This window comes from Tamandua tetradactyla, chromosome 16 (genome assembly GCF_023851605.1).
Source record: "Tamandua tetradactyla isolate mTamTet1 chromosome 16, mTamTet1.pri, whole genome shotgun sequence".
In the NCBI taxonomy this organism is placed as follows: Eukaryota; Metazoa; Chordata; class Mammalia; order Pilosa; family Myrmecophagidae; genus Tamandua; species Tamandua tetradactyla.
The window spans coordinates 11,691,254-11,714,476 of record NC_135342.1 but is presented as its reverse complement, the minus strand read 5'-3'; the positions used below and the strand labels follow the sequence as shown (position 1 = coordinate 11,714,476).

Here is a 23,223-nt window from a genome sequence, read left to right as displayed (position 1 = left end):
GATTACAGTTCAACAACTTCTGGCTAGTCTAAAATACTAGACCCTATGAAGAAATATCTATATAATAAGTCAGTATATTTTGTTTGCCTTTCATGAGAGAGATTCAAGCATGCTTAGAAGCCCAGTGTGAAGAATCCAGTTGGGAATGAACAGCTAACTATGAAAGAGAGAAGATGAGGAGTTGGAAGAGGGAGGGTCCTGAGCAGGCAGAAGGAGATGGAGTCTTAGCCATGTTTCTTGAGGATGGTTGTATAATGATACAGCTTTCACAGTGTGACTGCGTGATTGTGAAAACCTTGTGTCTGATGCTCCTTTTATCTACCACGTCAACAAACGAGTAGAACATATGGAATAAAAATAAATAATAGGGGGAACAAATGTTAAAATAAAAATAATAATAATAACCTAAACATAGACTGTCACCTGGTGAAACCATTGAAGACCACGTAAACAGAAAAGGTGGTTAGAGGGACAGGGGTTCTATGTAGACAGCCTAGCAGGGAAGGATTCTGAGCACGTCACAGCTGAATGAATGATGCCCAATGAACGAGAGGGTAGATAAGATTCTGTTTTTGTGTCTGGACTATCAGGGAGGCAGAGAAGAAGGGACACCTTTTGTCCCACACCCCCCTTCTTGAGTATCCATTGTTTGTAATTCTCCTCCTCTATGTAGAAAAACTAGGACTACTTTTCCCCTCCTCCCAAGCCGAACGAACCAAATGCTTTGAGGAGCACCCTTCGGGGTCCTCCTGACACAGCGTTCCCGGAGTCACAAAAGGAATCCGGCGTGAGAGCGAGAGCCGTGAGGAGGGAGAGGGCGGGACATTGTGACGGGAATGGGCCACCTGGCAAGGAACAGAGCGTAGGAAGGGCACGGTGTGGGCTGGACGAGCGGTCCCTCAGTCCTCCTCTGCCTTGCTCAGCGTCATTTAGCAGAAGCTTAAGGCACCAGCAGACAAGGCCTCGCAAAGCTCCCGCAACTGCCCCTCCTTCGCCGCAACTGCCCCTCCTTCGCCGCAACAGTTAAAACGCATCCACTGCCCCAGCTTCGCCAACGCGCACGCGCAGTTGCCACCAGCGTGGGCGCGAGCCCGGGCAGACCCACGCATGCGCGACACTGCCGTTACAGGTAACCAACAAGAATAGCTCGCGCCCTCTCAGCGATGTGCGCTTGCGTCAAGGAGGGAGCACGGCGGGGAGGGGTGGGGCTTAGTTGCTGCGCATGCTCTCGCACGCGCAGTCCCTCACCGCGCGCAACTGCCGTCGTTTGTTAGTGGCCTTCGTCGGTGTCTCGAGATTTGGTCGCAGCTCTGGGTGTGCCCTGCGTGAGCGAGACTCCCCACAGAATCCGTGTCAGAGCCGCTCCAGGAAACCTGACAAAGACCCCCAAACTGTAGGCGAGACGCCCCAAATCAGGGCTTCTAAATCCTGTAAGAGTCCTCTTTGAAAGCCTGGCAGAATCTTGTAGAAAGCCTGTCAGGCTTCTCTGTCAGACCTTCCCAACAAATCCTTTCAGGGAGTCCCCGAAATCCTGTCAGGGAGCGCCTGAGATCCTATCATACCCCCGAAATATGCTAGTCAGACATTCCTCCCCAAATCCAATCAGAGACACCCTCATGCCCGAGCTCCTCAGGGGTCTCGTACGTCAAAGCCCGGTCCTGCTCTCCTCATCTGAGCCGAGCCTCGGTGACGCTTCCTGAGTTAGTCCCTGAAACCTAGGCAGGACACAGGCCCCACGTTAAGCGTCGCTCTCTGCACCCCCGAGGGTTGTCCAAACCCCGGAAGCGTCTCCCTTCAGACGCCCCTTTTTCTAGGACCTTCTGAGTCCGCGCGCCCGCTGGGAGCTGGAGAGAGCAGGGTGAGGGGGGACATGGTGAGGAAGGAAGAGGGCGGGGTGGGGGGGGTACCGCTTTGTGGGGACACTGAGGACCCCACCGACTCGGGCGCAGACCCCCTACCCCCGCCGCGGTCAGCCCGGATGGCGCCTGCCCCCCAGTGAATTAGTGCAGCACCCAGTCGCTTTGGGAAATGTCCCGGGGTCAGCCCCTGCCGTCCTGTGGTGGAGCTGGCTGTGACCAGAATTGCACGGGGGATGGCCAAAGCTCAGAGGAGGGGCCCTGGGAAGGCTACCCAGGGCTAGGCAGGAGTGACGCTAGTGCCTGGGGGTGGTCCATGCCTGGGGGAACGTGGTTCTCCGGGAGAAGAGCAGGTTTGAGAGTACGTGCTGAGCTGCCCCGGGGCATGGTGAGGGCAGGGGACCTGGGAGTCTGCCGATGCGGAGAAAAATGTCAAAAAGAGGGAAGGCATTTTGGGGACCACCCTGCATGGGGCTGGGGCACTAGGGAGCCATGGAAGAACTGGGAGCAGGGGGAGCCCGAAGTCCAGTGACAGGGTGCCCTGGTGGCCCAAGGCAATGCGGGACCCAGAGACAGCTCCTGGCTCAGCCCCAGGGTGGGGAGCAGAGCATTTACCCAAGGGAACGTCTTAAGTGGAGACAGGAAGGGCTGCCAGGGGTCAGGGACTGTGACACTGTGTCTGAGAAGGAGATGGGTGGGGCCAGGCCACCCAGGACCTTAAGTGCCAGGCCCAGGGTCCAGGTTCTGTCCCCAGGATGCTGGGGAGCCACAGAAAGGCATTGAGCAGGGGAGGGCAGATTCACTCTGGGGCCTGGTGGAGGATGGACGAGGTAATACCAGGAGGCTAGAGGCTGGGATACAGTCCAGGGGGAGAGGACGAGGCCTGAGCTGAGCCCGGGGCCTTAGGGAAGGAGAGCGAGACTGGTAGTCAGTAGATAGGAGGGACGGGGCTTCAGGGAGGAGGGAAGACTGCCCAACTCGACCCTCCCCTCCCCCTCCCCCCCACTAGTCACCCTTGATCTCTGCCGCCCCCCCTCAGGCCCCCATTTTCCCAGCCCACACCTCCAGTCCATAAAACAGGCCCTGGCAAGCTGCCCCAGTCCTAGCGGGGGCGGGCAAACAGGTTAGAGCGCCAGGAGGGCCCCAACTGCGGATGACCGACTGAGCAGGCTGTCCTGCCCGTTGTCCTTCCAGGAATGATCAGGTCCCTCCTGGTGATGGAGAGAGGCTGTTAGTGTTGCCAGCTGCTGCCAAGCAGTGGGGGTGGCCCATGGAGCTGCCGGAGGGCCAGGCAGGAGGCCGCACTGCAGAAAGTAGGTGACTGGGCCCCTGTGTGCCCTGGGGGGGGGGGGTGAGCAACAGGAGCAAAGGGGTTCCAGGCTGGGACTTGGGGACCCGGAGAGGGGCAGGGGGCAGGAGCTGACACTTCCCCTTCCTCAGGGGAAGCCAGGAAGCCTCTGCTCACGTTGTTCCCCCTTCCCCACTTCCTGGCAGGCCCATGCTGTGCTTCCTTAGGGTCTCTGCCCAGATGCCATCTCTTTCCTGTATGTGAGACTGCTGTCCTGTTATACTCTGTCCCCTTTCCTTCTATCCTTTTCATCACGACACTGACGTGCTTACTCCCCCTTCATCTGTTTCCTTCAGTCTGGTGTTCTCACTCCCCAGGGTAGGGCTGCCCAAGAGAAGCATCACGCGAGCCACATATGTGACTGTAAATTTTAAAGTTTTTTAGCAACCAAATTAAAAAAAGAAAGAAAGAAGAACAATCAAGATGAATGGTAATAATAGATTTTATTTAATCTGGTATATCCAAAAACAGTATCCTTCCAGCATCCAGGCAAAAACGAAAATGTACTGATGAGCTGTGTCCTCTTTTCCTGGCTAAGTCTTTATGATCAGCGTATATTTTACACTATCAGCATCGTGTGTTGCACTTGTTGTCGTCCAGGTGCTGGGTTGCCCTCTCTGAGACTCACCTGCCAAGTGGAGGGGAGCGATGGGGCTGTCCCCAACAGTTGTCCTGACAATGAGGTGTGGCTGCGAAGCAGAGCTGGGATGAGCTTTCCACAGGCAGTACGGATTTCGACAGAAAATTATTCCTGAGAGCACAATATTCTGATTCCCTTTTCTCAAGTGGGAAAGCTGAGACTCAGGAGAGAAGGAAGTCTTTGGTCAAAAGCCATATACCCAGAAGTGATAGAATTGTTGGTTCTGCATTGCCAGCACCCTCTGGGAAAGCCTAGACTAATGGGGGACGCAGGGCCAGAGCCCCTGTCTTAGAGATTCCCAGTTGTCCAGTAGCAGAGCCTGTCCTTTCTCAAAGGCCAAAGAGCTCGGCCTGGCCTCTGGCCCCGGGATGTTCTGGATACTGGGACCAGAGGCAGATGCCAGTGTGGGACCCAGAGGACGGGCGGCTGATGAGCAACAAGTCAACTTTGCTGACACCAGCAGAGGGCGCGCTGCTACCAGGGATCCCCTGTGCAAGGGCGAGCCAAAGTGGGGAGGCTGCTGAAGGAAAGGTACACGCCCAGGAGAGTTGGCGACGGAGGAAGGCAGCGAGAGAAAGAGACAGCAGGAGCGAAGCGCGAGAAGGCTTTGGGAATGGAGAGTGGTGGGGAAGTGAAAGTACAGAAAGGGGGAGACAGGGAAGAATGTGGGGGGGGGGCAAGAGACAAAAAGGCAAGACAGAGTGAGAGAGGGATAGGGAAAAGATGGAGACAAAGAACCGTAGAGAAAGTGAGAGAAGAAGCAGGGACAGGGATGCCCACAGAGACGCTGAGGATGAAAATAAAGAAAAGAGAACAGAAGAGACTTCTCAGGAAATGGGGGACTTCCTGAGGGGCCAGGGAGAAAGTGGAGGCCACACACTGGTCCTCAGAACCCCGAGGAGGGAAGGGGAGGCAGGATGGAGCCAGCAGCCCTGGGCGAGGAGGATGGTGAGGAGCAGACGAGACTGTGGATAAAGCCCTGGTACGGGCCGGGCATCCCTGCAACTGAGTCCCCACTCCCTTTCCCAAGGACCAGAGGCTAGGGAAGGAGGGCTGACACTGTACAGGTGTCTTTGGACAGGTCCCTAGCCTCTATGCCTCAGTCTCCTCATCTATAAAGTAGCACTAATAATAGCAGGCGTAGAACCAGCTAGTCCCCATAAAACTCACAGTGCACGCGGCGTCTACTTCACGCGCAGTAAATGTTCATTCTGGTTATTGAGCCCCAACCATGCACCGGGCCCTCTGCCAGAGGCTGTACAGGTTACATCTCGTTTCTTCTTGGTACCACAATCCTAGGAGGGAGGGAACGCTGCCCCCAGTTTTCAGAGGAAGAAAACAGGCTGGTTGCCCCCAGTCTGTGGGATTCTGTGTCCAGCTGCCCCAGGCTGCAGGGAGAGGTGGGGCCAGCCCAGTGATGCCCTGATTAGATGAGCAGCTACTAGAAGTTGGTTCATTCAGGGAGCAGTTATTGAGCGAGCACTGTGGGCACAACAGAGGACAAAACCGGCTCTTCGCCACATGCCCAGCCCTGGGGAGGGGATCACTCTGCAGCCCCACCACCGCACACTACTGGAGGGGAAACTGAGGGTCCAAGAGGAAAAGCAACTTGCCCACAGGTGTGCAGCTGGGCTCTGAGCCCAGGTTGGTCTGGCACCCCTGCCACCCACCCTACCTGAACCGCCCCATACCCCTACATCTCAGACCCCCTGTCATGGCTCCAATGGTGCCAGACTCACCTTGGGGCTGTGGGGAGGAGAGGGACCTAGGCCCCCGGCAGGCCGGGCCACCGGAGATGCAGCCCGCGCGCACTACTGGATTGTTCCTGACTCCTGGGGCCCCCTTCATTCTGGCTCCTCCCAGAATCCTCCCTGGCCCTCCCCCACCCCTAGCCCCTTCCCAGCCAAGTCTGAGAGGCTGGAGAAGGAAGGAGAGAGGCTAATCTGAGAGCCTAGTCTGGGCTTCCACAGGGAATTGGCCATGTCACAAAGGATTAGACAGCAGGGGGTACTTACTGGCCTGCAAGAGGGAGCCCACATTTCTGTGGTGTGTGATTTGAAGACCCACATATTGCTGGCCTTACCCCAGTCTGCCTACTATTCCCCACCAGCCCCAACTCTAGTCAACTCCAAAAGAATTCCTTCTCTGCAGCAGGACCAGGGACAGGGGCTCATCCCTCCCTGCCCTCCTCCTCTCCTCCTCCCCTCCCCCTCACTGGTGGGCTCTGCCCTCTTGTCTCCTCAGTGTACCCCTGGGACCAGCCCCAGGATGGAAGTCTGGGGACGTTGCTCAGCTTGGAGGAGCAAGTACTCAATTCCACGTTCGAAGCCTGTGACCCCCAGCGGACAGGTGGGGGGAATGGCGGGGAGTCAAGATGATGGGGCGGGTGGCCAGCAACTGGGGAAGCCATTTGGGCCTGGGGGTCCTGCAGGAACAAGGGGGTGATGGGAGGCAAGTAGATAAGGAATTGGAGGGATGCTTTTCAGGGTGAAGAGCAGGACCTGGGGAAGGAGAGAGCTGGGGACTTGGAGTCTGGGAGGTAAAGGAGGGCAGCCAATAGGGGCAGGGCTGGCATCTCATCTCTGTTCTGAGTCCACCCTGGTAGCCACATTCTCTGACTCAGAGGAGGGCAAGGGTCTTACCCACGGTGGCCAGATCTGGCTGTAGGGTGGGGGTGCCACCCTCTCAGTGAGTGCTGCCCTGCTCCCAGGCTGCCTTCTTTCCCCAGTCCCACCCCGGCTGTTCCTGACTTCCTCACCAAGTGCTCTTTCCCTAGGCCTCGTCGTTGTGACCCATGTACTGGCCTACCTTGAGGCGGTGACAGGACAGGGCTCCCAGGATGAACGCCTCCAAACACTGGCCCGCAGTCTGGACCCCAACGGGGAGGGTCCCCAGGCCACTGTGGACCTGCACACGTTCCTGAGCGTAATGCGGGACTGGATCGCTGCCTGTCAGCTGGATGGGTGAGTCCTCACACCTGCAGCCTCCCCCTGGAAGTCCTTCCTAAGATCCAGCTTCATTCTCACTTGCTGCAGTTGGCACCTTTGGGGCCCAGGGCTGATAAGAAGAGAAAAGAGAAGGATTGAGGAAGATGTGAGGACAAATTGCCTGGGATGGGAAGGCTGAGGTTATCTGGGAAGCAGAAGTAAAAGGGGGTTGGAAGGACGATAAGCGGGGAGCTTAGGAGTTGACAGAGGCCCCACCCCTCCCTCTCCAAACTCAGGCCTTGCCCCTCCTGCTTTTCCATCTGGCTGCAGTTGTGCCATCTGGCCTCACCTTCGTCCCCACAGTGCCTGCTTTCACCTGATCTAGTCCCCTCCTCCTACCACCCACAATCCCCCTGCCAGTGCCTGCTCAAGATTGGGGGGCAGCTGCAGGGGGCCTCTAAACCTTGTCCCTTTGATAACAGGGGATTAGAGCTGGAAGAGGAGACCGCCTGCGAGGGGGCCCTGACCTCCCAGCAACTGCCATCTGGTGAGCTTGCTATATATAGAAGGAAGCAGGTGGGCCCAGGGTCAGACAGTGAGGGAACTTCTCACGGGGCGGGGCTAGGACTAGGGTGGGATCAGGGACCTCTGCTCTACTTTGAAGCTGCAAGTCTGGCTTTCTAGGTCCCTCAAAGCACCCACACCCACCCCTCCAATAATAACCCTTTTCCAAGTGTTCTGGTTTTTTCCCTCAGAAAGTTTCCACCTCCCCCCACCCCGCCCTCCACCAGCCCCAGCACAGTGCACCTCTGCCGCTGAGCTCCAGCGGGCCGACTTTCCAGTCCCAGCATCGGCAGCCCCTCTGGCCCCATCCAAGTTCCTGGAATGTGCCCCCCTTCCAGGCACGGACCTCTGCTGGGGCTGCTCCATGGCCAGCCTTTCCCTGCCTCCCCTCGGCCCTCATACCTGGGGCCCTGGGAGTTGGTTTCTTTCCTGCCCAGACATTTGGTTTGTCTGCCTACCACCCTGTCCCCAGGACCTGACTGGTAGGAGGCCCTCCAATGAAAAAGTGTTCCTGTTATATTTGTCCTGCCTCCCAACCAACAAAGGAACACAGCTTTCTTGTCATTCTCTCGAAGTTCGTCCAGTCAGGCTGGGGTCCAGGGGCAGAAGCAGAGGCAGAGCAGAGCAGCAGGGCAGAGGGATCAAGGGTCAGAGGGGCAGGGCCAGGGGTGCCGGCCTGATGGGGAGAAAGAGCCCATATGGGGAGAACAAGGCACTGTCCATCGGAGATCACCATGAGTGGGCTCCAGCCTGGGCTCGAGGTACTTACTGGTGAGAGGCCTGAGCTGGGTAGGGTGGTTGCAGCCCTGAGAGCAGGCGATCCCCCCAGAGCGGGACCACCTCTGTCTGCTCCCTCCAGGTTGTTCGGAAGTTGAAGAGCCAGCCAACCTGGAGAGCTTCGGAGGCGAAGATCCCCGGCCTGAGCTGTACCTATACCCAGATCCCTCCCAGCCCCTCCAGCTGAGGCTTGGGCAGGCATGGGGGTTTTGGGGAGGCAGGGACAGGACAAGACTTGGCCAATAGCTCCGGGAGAGCCGAGGAGGTTCCCTCCTGCTTCTCTTTTTCCAGAAGAGAGATGTCCATTCCACACACACCCCATGTCCCAAACACCCTGACCTGGGGAAGGGAGGCAGGGGCTGTCAGTAGTGACTCTTGCCCTTTCTGTGCCCCAGGCCCGCCACTGCTGACCTGCTGAGCAGCCTGGAGGACTTGGAGCTCAGCAACCGCAGGCTGGTGGTGGAAAACGCTAAACTGCAGCGAAGTGTGGAGACAGCCGAGGAGGGGGCGGTGCGCCTCGGGGAAGAGATCTCGGCCCTGCGCAGGCAGCTCCGCAGGTGGGTGGGCTCACCTCCTCTGGGCGCCCCAACCCTGGCCAGTCCTGCTCTGCATCTGTTCCTTTCTTCACTTTTCTTCTTCCTGTCTTTTATCTTTCTCTTTTGTGTCGCTTTCTCATTCTTGTCTTTCAGTCTTTTTGTTTTAGTCTGCTTTCTTTGCTTCCACGCTCCAGATTTCTCTCTGTTCTTCCGTCTCTGATTCTCCATATCGCTGGCCTCTTCCTAGTCCTGTGTTCTGTCTGTCTGAGGTCTCTTGTGGTCTCTCTGATTTAGTCTCCCCCCACCCCTCCTCTGGGTCTCTGTCCCTCCCTCTCTCTGGTCTGTCTGCCCACTCCCCACCCTACCCCCAGGTTTCTCTATGCTTCTGTCTCCCTGTGTGGGTCCATCTCTATGTATCTCTGCCCTCCTCTCTCACCCATGTCCCACCCACCCCTCCCCATTCAGTACCCAACAGGCTCTGCAGTCTGCCAAGGCTGTGGGTGAGGAGCTGGAGGACCTGAAGACTCTGGCCAAGAGCTTGGAGGAACAGAATCGCAGCCTTCTGGCCCAGGCCCGGCAGACGGTGGGTTCTGGCCAAGGCGCCCTCTTCCTGCCTCTTTCCTGGAGTTTGAGAACTTGGGCCTGACTTTGAAGAGGAAGGGGCAGAGGTCACCCTGTTTCCTCCTGACTCCAGGCCCCACTTTCCCCAGACCTTCTCAGGCCAATCTGCCACAGCTATCCTGATAGAAGAGACTGCAGGAGGAACCCGGGAAGGGGGAGGGCAGTGGGCCCAAGGAGGTTGGAACTGAGGTCTTTGTTTTCTCCCTGGGGTTGTCCAGGAAAAGGAGCAGCAGCATCTGGTGACCGAGATGGAGACTCTGCAGGAGGAGGTGAGCCCAGCCTGCTCCCACCCTTCCCACTTCCCTCAGCGCCTTCCCCAGCTGTCTCCAGCACCCCCACCCAGCAGACAGGCCTGGAGGGGGAAACCTCCAGTAGTCTGGGAATGGTTCTGAAGGGTGCCTTGCAACCTGGGAGCAGTAGGAGGTTAAGAGTGTGCAGTGCGGGGCCAGACAATGGATGCAAGTTGAGATTTCCATCATAGGCATGGGCCTAGCACCTCCCTATGTTTGCCTGGGTCCTCACCTGTGTGAGTGGGCACAGCCCTGGAATATCCTTGCTGGGGTGGGTGAGATTTAAATCAGAGGATGCCTGGGACATCTTGGGCAAGGCAGGACCGAGAAGTGCTCTCTGAAGTTTCACTTACATTGTTCATGTGTTAACTTTTTGGTGGGGAAAGAAGTTAGGCTTTGTGGTCAGTTAGTCTTGAGTTCCAATCCCAACTCTGCCTCTTACATGATGGGCAACCTTGAGGCAAGTGACTTCTCTCCATGCCTCCGCGTTTTCTTTTCTAAGAACCGGGAGAATGGTGTCTGTGCAATAGGGCAATCCTGGGGATGAAATGAAAGCATTTAGTGCTGGGCCTGGCACAAGAATAGGCCCTGGACAGCCATGCCTCTGACTCAAGCCCCCACTCCATCTGCATCTAAAACCATCACCTTAATTTATTCCGGCTGCACCCAATCCTTTGAGGTTGAAACAGAAGCCCATCATTTGAAGACCACAGTTCCCCCCCACACACTAGGTGGCATCCAAGTGGCAGAAGGCCCACTCAGCGTCCCAGTGCTCCAGGCGGTGCCCACTCACAGCTCGGCACCTGTCCCACCCTGCACTAGATGGATGCTCGCTGCCCCAGCCAGCTCTCGGCCTCGGTCTCTGCTGCCACAGTGTCCGCTGAGAGGCCCGCATAGCCTTCTGATCTCTGGAGGTGTAAACCTTGCTGCGTCTGCTCATCACCCCCCTCACCTGCACACCAAGCCCCTTCTTGGAGCATGGGTCTCACTGCTTTTGGGTGACTCTGAGACCAGAGGGCCTCACAGGGCCCTCTCCCCCGACTCCCCATACAGCCCTCTCTGCAGTACTGTTCTCCTGCCTGGGTGGTTCTGGCACTGGCTGGGAAGCAGGATTCTACTGCACCACTCCACCCGTCAGAGCTAACCCTGGGGTCGAGGGCAGCGTATGGCCCATTTCTACTCCATGGCTCTCCTCTGGAACTCTCCTGTGCCCTCCTCCAGCTCTGAGCATCTCTGTGCAACCAAGGCAGTTGATCCCAATGCATGCTTGATTGTGTCCCCTTAAAATCTCCTGCCCACAGCCATGCACTATGGTTTTTAAATTTAAATCCAGAATTTTCTCTTTTGTTTCCTGATTCTTCCATGAATCAGAGCCTCACCCTGGGGCAATGGGAATCTCACAGAAGGAGGGCATTCCCTGCAGACCGGATGTGACCATTTCTTCCAAACTATGTCTTTTTTTTTTTCTTAATTTTAATTTTTTTTTATGCTGTATGGTAGGCGTCACGTTTCATTCTTTTTCCATGTGTCTTGTTATGGCAACGCCATTTGTTCAATTTTTTTTTTTTTTTTTTTTTGAGGGGTGGAGGGCACAGGCTGGGAATCGAACCCGGGTTTCTCTCATAGCAGGCAAGGATTCTACCACTGAGCTACCCATTCATCCTCATCTCCTTTTAAGAACTAGGAAGACTTTCCCTAAAGCCCCTACCAGGCCCGCCTTACATTTCATATGCCAGAATGGCATCAAACAATTACAGCCAAACCCATCCCTGGCGAGGGTGTCTTGACCACAGATCTGTCAGGACTGCTTTCAGCTCCAGGGGACAGAACACTGAAGACATGGTGGCTTCAATCTTAAGGACACATGTTTATTTAGCATGAGTTCTCAGAGGAGGTGGCCTCTGTTGGTTTGGCAACTGGGCTTGTTTGTACATGGCCTTGTGCTCGCAGATGACTGCAACAGCTCCCACCTTCTCCTTCAGAACGGGAAGAGCGGGGGAGGGGGCCCAGCAAATGCTCGGGTCTGGTCATTTCCCTCTCTTTTCATCAGAAAGCTTGCACCACACTGGCCAGCACTGGATCCTATGATATTCCCAGCTGCAAGGAAGGTTGGGAAAGCATCTGTCCTTCCTTAACCCCTAGAGGGGGAGGTGAACAAGTGAGAGGAGGATGAGAACACCTGCCAAAATTTTGATGTCGATTCCCACCCAGGGCTGGGGCTGGAATTCACCTGTCCTGAGACATGGAGAGTACCCCCACCCCACCCCCACCGCCCAAACAAAAGCAGGTGTCTGTCTGTGGACGGAAGTAGCATGGTGACTGGCAGCCAGCGATCCTGCCCAGAAGGCTTGCTCTCAGGTCAAAATCCTTGAGCCAAGCCTGAGATATCCTAGGCGCTCGATAACACTGGAGCTATTCTTGGTTCCCTCCCTCCACCCTGCCTGCCCCTCTGCAGGCTGCAAAGCGCCTATAGATTGCGGTCTCAAGTTACAGTAGAATAGTGCTGGGTAAGGGGACACTCAGGGCTCAGGCCGCCTTGCTGCGGGAACCTTTAGATCAGGGCTCAGCCTCTGGCAGAGAGGGCAGGAGCATCTGAGGCCAGCTTCCCTGCAGACTGGCCCAGGATTCAGCCTGCAGATCCCAACCAGGTGGACAGATGTTGACACAGCACTCCTGGCCTGTCCTTCCTCCGCCCTTCACCTGAGATGGGGGAGGGAGGGTGAGTGACTAAGGGGCGACTTGGAGTCCAGCCCAGCTGGAGGAAGGGAGGTGCTGGCCCTAGCAACCCGAGTGGCGCAGCTAAAGGGAACCCTCAGCCTGCCTCCGAGCCCCAAAACAATTCCCCTGGCCACTGCTAGGCATAGAAGGAACCTCAGTGCAACTTGCTAGCCTTTGGTACCTGAAAATGCTAGAATGGAATTGGGGCCATTTTATTCTGACAACATTTTGTGACTGGTGTGAGCTACCCTCCTCAATGGATTTTTCTTCTCGTCCTTTGAAGACTCAGCACAGGCCCTGCCTCTGTGGGAAGGTTTCCCTGACTGATCTCCTGCAGGCCAGGAGAAGCCCCTCACCGGTGTCTGCCCAGTGCCCAGGCCAGCCTCCACAGAGGTGTTGTGAGCAGTCGGGACTTCTGCGTCCTCGCCATTCTAGTCTGAGCACTTGAAGCGAGTGACGAAGCTGTTTCTTTGTGGCCTGTCCCTGCCCAGGGCTCCATTTGGCTCAGGAGAATCAGGGGTTACAAGCTCAGGATGCCGAATCAGATTTGGGCTTGAGCCCACTCCCACAACACATAACCTCGGACTGGTTTCACAGCCTCTCTGCCCCTCACTGACCCCTGTAAAATTGGGATAATGATAGTAAAAATATTGTTAGGGCAACCAGACATTCCATGCTTCTTAATGGCATGTGACACCATGTGACACATAGGGCACCACCAGGAGGTCGGCACCACATGACGCACAGGGCACCGCCAGGAGATCAGCTCTTAGATTTGCCTGCCAGGTCACAGGAGATAATGAGATTGGAGGAAACTGCTGGATGTCATACAGGGACTGAGAATGCAAACAACCAAACATGTGCAGTCCTATAGGACAAATGACCTGCCTTCTTCCACCACTGATGAACATGGAGAAGTGCCAGGGTCAGAGTGGGCATGAGCAAGGGGGAGCACTGCCAGACTGCCAGACACTGAGTGACACTTCAGCCCAAAGGAGGCATGGGCCTCATTGGGGTCTGCATTCAGACAAACCCATTGCAAAAAGCACTAGTGAGACAACCAAAGAAAAACCAACCCATGCTGGGTCTGAGATGAAACTAAGGGATGGTTATTAATTTTGTTGAGGGTGTTAATGGCATTGTGGGTAGGCTAAAGAAAAAAGTCCTCAAACAAGAGACTAATGCTGCAATGGTTATTAGTGAAACGATGTGATGCCTGGGCTTTGCTTTAAAATAATGCAGTAAAACAAAATCAAAAGCCTGGAGGATATAGAGAAGACAAAACTAGGAAAAATGTATATAATGATTGAAGCTGCATATGGGGAGTGGGCTTCATTATATTGATCTTTTTACTTGGTGTGTGTTGAAACATAGACAGGCACGCCTCAGAGATGCTGCAGGCTGACTTCCAGATCACTGCAATATAGCAAGTCACATATAAAAGTTATGTTTACACTATCATGTAATCTACTAAGTATGCAATAGCTTATGTATATACCTGAATTAGAAAGTGACCTTGAGACATGAGTGAGCATGTGCTATTGGAAAAATGGCACTGATAGACTTGCTCATTGCAGGGTGGCCACACACCTTCAATTTGTAAAAACCTCAATATCTGTGAAGCACAATAAAACGAGGTATGCCTGTAACACAAAGGTTTAAAAATAATTTTTCAAAATATACAGTCCTAGTGCAGAATTCTCGGGCATTTGGTGTAAGCCAGGCACCACAGACATACTCTGTACTCACTCCCTTTGTGGGCCTGAGTTACAGGTTTTACCCCCGAGGTGAGAGCTGCTCCTCACAACACGAGTCCCTGAGCTTGCAAGGGAGGGAGGAGGGATAAGCGAAGCCCTGCAAGGTGCTCCCTGTGCCTCCACGCCATAGGTCCTCTCACCATCTCCAATTTTTCAGGTTGGGGAAGTGTGCCCAGGGACGATGCCAAGGTCTCCCTCAAGTATTTGGAGGGGTTAGAGGGGCCGGTAACAACGGCCTCTGTGGCAGTGACCCTGACCAGCCATTCCTTCTTCCAGAATGGGAAGTTACTGGCCCAGCAGGATGTTGTGAAGAGGAGGAGCGAGGAACTGGCCATGGAGCGGGAAACTCTGAAGGTGTGCCCTCCCGAGGCCTGGCAGCCCTCTGCTGGCTGCGGCCTTTCACCACATTCAGATTCAGCCACTGCAGCCTGGGGCGAGTCAGGGTCACACCTGCACAGCAAAATCTCTTTCTTTGTAGCTGTTGTCCAGGGACATCTGGGGAGGTTGAAGAGAGGGACTGGGGTGGAGGAGGAGAGACCTGGGGAGGAGGACGGGTCAGGGGGAACTCCTGAGGGCCACAAAGATGGACTGGTTCCTTCCTTGGTAGTGGCAGCTCTGTGAGTGTGAACGCCTCATCTGCCAACGAGACGCCATTCTGTCCGAGGTGAGAGGCCATCCGGTGTACCTCCCCCACCCTGCCACTGTCTCCTCTCCCAGGCTGGAAAGGAAGACCCTGGGTCTAAATACTGGAGATAAGCAACCAGAGGTTAGGGGGTCCCCTGGGGTCACAAGCATGACCTGGGATCTGGAGCCCCCTCTGGGCCTTGCTCCTCCCCTGTTCACCCTGCCCCTCAGCCCCACAGCTAGTTACTCCCCAGCCTCCACCCCAGCTTCTATGTCTTTGGGGTCTGGGCTGGTTCTCAGTTAGCTTTGGGCTTTCTCAGCGCACTCGTCATGCAGAGGACCTAGCCAAGACCTTGGAGGAATACAGAACCACTGCCCAGGTATCCTGTCCGCTGCCCAGCCTAGCTCTTGCCACTTCTTTTTCCTTTACCTCCCTGGTCCTTTCTGACTCCCTTGATTTCCTACTTCTTTCTGTCTACTGTGTGACTGTGTGTCTCTCCCTCTCTGCTTCCCTCCCCTCCACTCTGTGGAGCTCTGTCTTCCCTTCAGTTTCACACTCTATGAGTGTCTTCTCTGGCCTCTCCCATCTTCTCTGACTCTCCCTATCATTGGGGCCAGTCACCCATCTCCCCAGGTGACTTCTATTTATCTCTGCCCTTAGGTGTCTTATATTTTGTACCTGGTGTGTCTCTGGCCTTTCCATGCTTCTCTTTCCATCTATGTCTCTCTTTTTCCCATGTGTCTCCATCTTTGACCTCCTTTTCTTTATTTTCCTTGCCATGGCTGGCTTCTGGGTTACTATTGCTCCCTGTCCCCTGGCAGCCAAAGTTTCTGTCACTGCTAACTTTCCCTTGTCTCTTGGCAATATGTGTACGGAATTGGGGGTGAATGAGATCCAAAGAAGTTAGAGAAGTGGAGGGTACCCTGGAAGTGGAGACCAGCAGTGGAGGGTGGGGAAGAGTGGAGAACCAGGTATCTATCCCCCTCCGCCTACAGGAACTGAGGCTGGAAATCTCACACCTGGAGGAGCAGCTGAGTCAGACCCAGGAGAGGCCAGAGTGAGCGAAGTGCAGGGGATGGGAGGAGGTCGGGCTCCAGCTCCAAGAGCAGGGACCCCTGACCTCCAGCCCCAAGGTGGGCAGGGCAGGGTCCCCAGCAGTAGGCTGACCAGCAAGTGGTGGGCAGACCTAGAGGCAGCCTTCAGCCTCCTGATTGTGTGGTCAGGCTACCTGAAGGGGCCCAGGCGAGAAAAGTAGGCTGGACCATGCTGCCGCCCCCGTCCCTGGGCGTGGAGATAGAGGCTATTCGACAGGTGGGTCCGCACCTCTTGACATTCCAAAGCAGAAACACCAAACATCTCCCACACCAACCCTCAAGCCAAGCCCATGGCTCCAGAGCTCTGGGCAATTGGCCCACATGCAGAGCCCCTGACTCACATCGCTGCCAAAGAGCTCCCACCCCAATCTCAGCTCTTCTCTCGTTCTCTGTCCATCCCAGGCCCATGTCAGGCCCCACCGTGACCTGGGCCTGACCCAGCCCCTACTCCAGGCTCATCCCCAGAGCCACGGCAGTCCTTCGCCTCACTTCTAGCCCAGACCTCAGTGCTGTTCCTTCCCTGTTCCTGTCATCCAAATACTGCCCAGTCCCACACCAACCCTTTTGCATATCTCACCCTATTCCCCTCTCCAACCACATCTTCTACCTTAAGCAGACCCATATGACCTCATAAACAACTGCTCTTCTCCCAGAAACAAGAGGTAGCAGCTGCAGACCTCGCCAACCCTCTGTGTGGAGTGTGGCAGTGGGAGGAGGTCATCGATGAGACCCAAGATGAAGCAGAGTTTCTACCTGAGGCCCCAACAGGGGAACAGGTGAGCCCGAGTAGGGGGTCTGGAGCTCAGGGTGTTCATGCAGACCCAGGCCTATCGCCTCCTACCTTTTTCTGTCCCCTCATTCAATGAGCAAATGTTGACTGAGGGCCTGCGTGTACCTCAAAGCCAGCCAGGCCACCACTGTCCTCCAGCATAGTGGATGGAAGCAAGCAAAGCAGTCACATACATTGCATTGTACTTTTTGTTTGTTAGGAAATATGCCATCAAGGATTACCTTATTTAAAATTGTACTGCAGTAGAAAGCTAATAAGTGGGTTGTTCATCCTAAAACCAAAGACACATTAAGCATTTCTTTTCTGAATACAAAGACCTTTAAGAAAAGCTTACTAAACTCACTATGAAATCTTGGACCCAACTGAGGCCATTTTAAAACATTATTAATTTGCACAATAACCATCGTTTTATGAATTACACAATTATCTGGACAATGTTTCAACAACATTTGAAATAATGGGGTCAAGTTATTTTCAATGTCTACAACATAATGAAATTTCAATCCATTAGCACTAGAAACACCCCCCTTTCTTTTCTTTTTAAAGAAAATAGCAGCTCTGTAAACAGTGTAATATAGTCATGAAACAGCTTCAAAGTTGGTCATCATTTTTAAAGAAGAAACTGGCTTTTCTGATCACTTTTTCCTTGGGTTGGGAGCAGCCTCTGTGTTTAACCCTCCCCGTACCTCTCCAAGGCAGGCAGTCTCACCCCTCACCTAACATGTTGGAAACTAAGGCTCACGGAGAGATCCACAGTCACAGCTAGAAGGGCTGAGCCAGAGAAAGTATAACTTAGAGTGAGTTCCTACTACAAGTGTCAGACACCTGGGAGGGACAGGCCCTCCAAGGGTCAGTCCAGTGCTGATCTCTGAAGCAGGTCCAAGTTGCTGGGGACAGAGGGCCATGCCCAGTGCTGGGACCTGGATGCAGAACTGAGTCACTAGGGCTTGGGATCTCACCCTCAAGGCCTGGCAAAGGGAGCCTGCAGATGGACCATCCTGATTCAGGGGGAGGATTGTTCTGGACGTGGGGGTCTAGCCCTGTGGGAGCACAGAGACGGGTACCTCTTTCAGGGGGAGACTGATGAAGATGCCATGGGGACATTGACACTTGAGTTCGTTTTGGAAACTTTCTATACTCTGGATATAGAAAGACTGTCTGGGCTGTGTAGGGGATGGCTGAGGACTGGGGAGAGACTAGATGCCGGCAGGCCAGGGCAGTGGTCTGGAGGAAAGAAGATAAAGCCCAAGTCAGCCTAGGGTGAGGGGAAGGGAAAGAAAAGAGGGAAAGGCACTGAATTTTTTTTTTTTTTTTTTTTAACATTTTCTTATTTTATTATATTTTGTTTGTTTGTTTGTTTGTTTTTTACATGGGCTGGGGCCGGGAATCGAACCGGGGTCCTCCGGCATGGCAGGCAAGCACTCTTGCCCGCTGAGCCACCGCGGCCCGCCCCAGGCACTGAATTTACCCTGTGGTGGCATGAGGGAAGGGACCTAAGGGATATCTGGGAACTGCCAGAAGACAGTTGGGTGTACAGGGCTGGAACTCAAGGAATATGTTTAGATGTCAGTGCAGATTTGGCAGTTGAAGCCACAGATGAGGATGAGCAATCAGGAGAGAGCAGGGAAGGGCGGGTCCTGAGGGTGGGCAGGTGGCAGAGCTGCCCCAGGATCAGGAACCTGGAAGGGAGGGGGTCTGGGAGAGAAACACAGTGCTGCTTCTGGGACAAGGTGGGTGTGAGAGGCTTATGGGATGTCCCAGGGTATCTGGGCAACCTGGATTCATGGGTCCCGCAGAGATGGGGGCTGGGTAGAGTTGAAGACAACTGCCTAGTTTCTGACTTCTGTTCCTGGGGTGGGAACAGAAGCCTCCCTGTGTCAGGGGACCCACAGGGAGTAGGCTGTGGAAGAAGGTGGTGAATTAGCATGCGGCTGGGGAGGAACGTGGGCGTTGTTAGGATGAGGTGTAGCCGGGGCCCAGGAAGAGGATTTGGAGTGAGAAGAGGCTGGAGAGTCACCTCAATGACCCTGACCTTTCATTTCCCACAGACAGACTTCCAGGGAGAACCAGCACAGCCTTGGGAAGGAAGGATAGAGCCAGCAGTGTGGTAAGGAGTCTGTGGCCTCCCTGCCTGCAACCTGGGGCCCAGGGTGAGGAGCCTGATTCTCAAATGCATGGAGCTGGGGAGAGTCAGGGGCTACCCATTCACTCCAGTCATTCGCTCTGTATCCAAGCCAACTCCAGGCTGGTGGACCCCGCTCTGCCCTCGGCAACTCCCAGTCCAGAGAGAGAGACAGATATCAACCCAGACCCTGACTCTGCTGGGACCACGGGGCCTGAATGGGGCCTGATAGGAGCGTTATAAGGAAAGGAGACTCCCAGATGAGAAAATGGCACAGTCCTAGGCAGATGGGCAGCTCATTCACTGAGCACTCTCTGAGGCATCCAGGGAACTCTGATGGGGCCCTTCAAGGGTTATCCCCAGTCAGTTATGGGATCCTGAGGGATTCTGGAATTAGACTGCCAGGGTTCAAACACCAACTGTGAGGCCTTGGGCAACTTACTAAGTCTCTCTGAGGCTCAAAGACTGCACAGTAGTTCTGTGGGCCTCCAGCAGGGACTTGCAAGCCCCAGCACTGAGCCTGCCACTGCTCTGAGGCTAGTGCCCAGGCCTGGGAGGCGCTAAAAAGCACTGGATGCCTCAGCCCACCCTCTGTGGGGCCTTAACCTTGGGGCCTCTGGCTGCCTGTGGTGCCTCCCTCCCCCTTTCCCTGCCTCCAGGCTCCCAGCTTTGGCCACTAATGAGGCTGCCTGCGTTGGCCTCTAATTGGACTTGTCTGGGAAGACCTGAGATCAGCCAGGGTGGGGGCCCGGAAATGAATGGGAGAAGGGGTTGGGCAGAAGTGGGGGTGGAGTGTGCCTGGGTACCTGCATTTCTAGGGTTGGGAGGCAATTTGTTCTACTGCTTAGGCAGCTGAGAGTCAGGGAAGTGGTGAAACCTCTGGCCCCTAAGTCTAGCTGGGGTGAGAGCTTGAACTTCAAGAGGGGCTGGGGGGCTAGACACCTGGGTCCAGAGTAGAAGTTTCAGGGATCAGACAGCTGTGCGATTAGGGCAGAGGGTGGGGACCTACAAGACTGAATCACTTCTTGGGCAGGGGTTGAGGAGTGCCCTGAGGGGGTGGGATCTGAGCATGAACCCTGGTCCCCAAGTAGGGCAGTGGCTGGTAGAGTTGGTGTCTGCTCTCCCAAGGGCAACTGGGCTGGGAAATCGTATCCCCAAATGCCCAAGGAGGTATTTCTGGGGGCTTGGACAGCTGGGATCCCAGGAGAGGCAGAGGCTAGGGGCTGGCTCACCGAAGATACATGATTAGGGACGGGGATGGGGCCCAAATAGTTGGCTTCTTGGAGGGCATAGTCTGAGCTGGGGTCCCAGGTTCTCAAAGAAGACCTGGTAAGATTGAGACTCACTGAAAGCTGGAGGATCCCATGGAAGAGGAAGTTAGGTGGAATTTCTGTCCATGCCTTGGGGCTGCAGAGAGTCTCAGTCTCTGGTGTTCAGGGAGGGGAGAGTGCTGTAAGCCTCAGTTCCTAGTTGGGGGTGTAGGAATGCCATTCTGAGATGCAGAGCCACCCCACCCCCTTGCTTTGGGGTCACAGACTCATTTGAGAATTTTGGGAAAATTCCCCCTGCAAAATACGCCTGCTGACCTACACCCAAAATTTTGCTCCCAGAGCTCAGTGACACCCCCAAGCCCATCCTGGCCCATCCTGGCCCATCCCTTGCAGACTCCTGGCCCTTAGGTTCACCCAGCTGCAGGGTGGGAGGGGGAGGCAAAGCCCATCAGGAAAGGAGGACCCTTCTGGAGACTCTGTTTCTCCTCAGGTTGCCTAGAAGAGAGGAGGAGGAGGGACCAACAGAGACCCAGGTCATGGTAGGCAGCCCCCAACCCTCCCCAGATTCTCCCTGTCCCTCTGCTCCCTCCTCTCTGCTCCAGGCCCTGGAGGCTGACGTGGTCTCCGCTCCTCCAGGGCCCCCACCTCCACTCCTCCGGAGCCAAGAGAAAAATCGTTTGGCCAAGAACTAACAAGGCCCTTGCTATAGCTAATGAGAGCCAACAGCGGCCCGTGGGCGGCCAGAATGCTCCCCGGGGACCCCCAGCCACGCGCACAGGGCTGCAGCCGCCTGGTCCCACAGACACGGCTACACCCCCGGATTGCATAAATGAACACGCACACGCGCCACCCAAGGGAAGGACAGTCCCCCTGCCCCCCAGCCAGCCTCAGCCTGCCTTCCGGGCTCGACAGCACTCCTGCCCTGCGCCCCACACGCCAGCTTCCCCAGCCTCCCAGCAGCCTGGGGTCACTCATCTGGGGAAGGGGAAGCTGGGGGCTTGGCTCAGTTCCAGGAGCTGGGGATACCTCCGTGTGAAAGCCAGCCAAGAGGGTGGTCCTGGAGGACATCAGCTTCCAGCAGCCTCACTCCCAAGCCCACCCTGTTCCTGCCCCTCTGTACTCCCTTCCCTCAGTTTCCTCTTGCCCAACACGCAGGGTGGTGTAAGGGTTCAAGGCCACGTGGTGACCAACCTGGTTCGGAGCAGGCAGCAGCAGCTGGCAGCCAGTAGTAGAGATGAGGATGGCACTGCTGCTTCCGTAGCTGTTTATTATTGTCACTCTGGTTGTTGTCATCGTTACCATCACCCGCAGAGGTGTAGGGGTAGGAAAGCGCAGACCTCTACTGGGAGGCGCTCCCACGGAGACGCAGGGTGAGGTGGTGAGGAGGCCCAGGGCAGGGATGGACACCTGTGGAGGACATGTCCTATGTCCTCAGGGAGGCTTGGTCAGATTAGAAACTTCCAGAATCAGACAGAAAATGGAAACAATAATATTGACTAGTGTTATTGAGCACTCAGTGTGCCAGGCCATTTCCTAAGCACCCTTCTTACCTGCATTCACTTATCTCACCTCCACGTTAACCCTCTAAGGTGGGCACCGTTGCCATACTGCTCAGCAGAGGCGGAAAGCATGGAGAGGTGCGGTGATCTGCTGAGGGACGCACAACCATGGTTGGCCGAACCAGGAGCTGACCCTGTCTGTCTCAGAGAAGCCCACACGCATAACTGATGGGCTCCTCCACCTTCTGTGCAGGCACTTGCATCCATCCAGGATGTTTCAAGTCCGTCTCCTCTGTCCTCCCAGGCTGAGCACCGCATCCCTCTGGAAGGCCTTCACCTTGGAGACACATCAGGAAGCCCTCCTGAGAGGTGACAGGATCTGCAGGGCTGGGAGGGGACGTGGAGGCAGGAAGAAGCCCAGCTGTGACTTCTGCTTCCCTTCCTTGCCCCAGCAGTCCTGCTGAACCGGAGCTCCTGCAAGCCCTGGTGCCCGTGACAAAAGGATTGGTCCCAGTCAAGAGGAGGCACTGGGACCAGCTGTGCCTGGCCCCTCTGCAACCCCAGCCAGTCAGGTGTGCCCCTGGCCCTCTCCAGAAAGAGAATGAGAGTCGGGCATGGCGGGCTTCCCTGGGCCCCTTCCTAACCCTTTCCCCATCTCCCCACCAGGGTCACTGGGCACCTGCGGATCCCGGTGCCCGTCCTGGGCCTGCTGCTGCTGCTGCTGCTTTCTGTCCTGCTGCTGGGCCAGTCCCCACCCTCCACCTGGCCCCACCTCCAGCTCTACTACCTCCAGCCCCCACCCGTGTAAGCCACGGTCCCCCTCAGCAAAATTTCTAACCTAATAAATCCCCCTACCTTGTTTCTGTCACCCTGGCACTATTCTTGGGACCTTGGGATACCCCAACGTCAGGGCCCCAGACAGAGCACTCTGGGATCCACACTCTAATACTGAGGTTGGTGATGTCTCCGGGCTCTTCGTGTTGGTGACTACCTTTCTTCACCAAAAACACGCCTCACAGTAAATTAAGCAGCCAGGGTTATTTTTCTCATCCCGTGAGCAGCTGTGGCCTCACAACTCAATGCCTAAACAGCTTGAGGCCAGGGTCCTTGTGAATCTCTTGGCCTTTCCCTAGTACTCAAAGCCTCATAAGTCACATCTGCAGGGAGAAGGGGATATGTCCTTTCCTTTTTGTAAGATAACCTAAAGCCCTCCCGCAGCTGCCAGCAGTCTTGTGTGCCTGGCTTATTGGCCTAAGCTGTTTGGCATGACTGCGCCTAGCTACATACAGGGAGACTGAGCGATCAGGTACCTTACCTGGGCTGGGCACCTTACTGCCCCAAAACAATCAGGTTTGTTAATAAGGGGCATTCTGGGGGTCAGACAAGATGCCCTGCCACAGCAACTAATTCAAATTATTGAAAAACACTGCATGGTCCCAACACAACATTTTTGCAGACCACCTTCACACCACCTGTTTGCAATCACCAGTGTTCTTGCCTTGGCATACATTGTCAGACTGCTTTGAAGAGCAAGGGCTCTTGGACATCTCTTCTCCCTGCTCTGTGCGTCCCTCCTACCTCTTTCCTACCCCCTTCCTCATGTCCTGACTCTATGCTGCCACTGCCCCATGAAAGGAGCCTGGTTGATCCAGTCCTAACTGCATCCTAGGTCAGTAGTAGGAGACCCTCCACCTTCCTTCTAACTCATGCAAGGCCAAATAATCTCACTCTGGTCAACAGCAAGAGCCTTCAGGTCCTAACTTTGATGCATTATGCATAGACCCCTCC

The 23,223-nt window shown here is 55.3% G+C and overlaps 1 protein-coding gene and 1 long non-coding RNA gene across 11 annotated transcripts; one reads left to right on the top strand and one right to left on the bottom strand.

The window, feature by feature from the left end:
• The first annotated feature begins 1,000 nt into the window (after positions 1–1,000).
• Positions 1,001–22,303, top strand: KASH5 (KASH domain containing 5). 10 transcript variants are annotated; one of them, XM_077131163.1, is made up of 21 exons: positions 1,236–1,393; positions 1,815–1,858; positions 3,051–3,169; positions 6,089–6,193; positions 6,621–6,807; positions 7,254–7,318; positions 8,195–8,261; positions 8,508–8,669; positions 9,114–9,231; positions 9,488–9,538; positions 14,311–14,388; positions 14,642–14,698; positions 14,979–15,038; positions 15,655–15,716; positions 15,883–15,970; positions 16,407–16,529; positions 18,592–18,650; positions 20,427–20,475; positions 21,740–21,804; positions 21,888–22,007; positions 22,102–22,303. In XM_077131163.1, exons 3-21 carry the CDS (start codon positions 3,127–3,129, stop codon positions 22,241–22,243), a joined length of 1,701 nt encoding a protein of 566 aa, XP_076987278.1. In that variant the 5' UTR covers positions 1,236–1,393; positions 1,815–1,858; positions 3,051–3,126; the 3' UTR covers positions 22,244–22,303. The 10 variants fall into 10 exon arrangements, with proteins under 10 accessions (XP_076987272.1, XP_076987278.1, XP_076987277.1 ...); XM_077131162.1 differs by having other exon boundaries at positions 9,114–9,233; positions 9,481–9,538; XM_077131155.1 differs by having other exon boundaries at positions 1,276–1,430; positions 9,114–9,233; positions 9,481–9,538.
• LOC143658832 (uncharacterized) lies at positions 3,635–6,973 on the bottom strand. Its single transcript, XR_013163339.1, has 3 exons — positions 6,653–6,973; positions 5,015–5,139; positions 3,635–3,893 (listed from the first exon to the last, which is right to left on the bottom strand). It is a non-coding gene; the product is annotated as an uncharacterized LOC143658832 (long non-coding RNA).
• Positions 22,304–23,223: the final 920 nt, after the last annotated feature.

Bases quoted from the DNA above. Each gene is read 5' to 3' on its own strand.
- KASH5 (XM_077131157.1), top strand. From the start codon at position 3,127: ATGGAGCTGCCGGAGGGCCAGGCAGGAGGCCGCACTGCAGAAA. The intron at 3,170-6,088 runs GTAGGTGACTGG...TTGTCTCCTCAG, and splicing joins AGGAGGCCGCACTGCAGAAA to TGTACCCCTGGGACCAGCCC. The intron at 21,805-21,887 runs GTGACAGGATCT...TCCTTGCCCCAG, and splicing joins TCAGGAAGCCCTCCTGAGAG to CAGTCCTGCTGAACCGGAGC.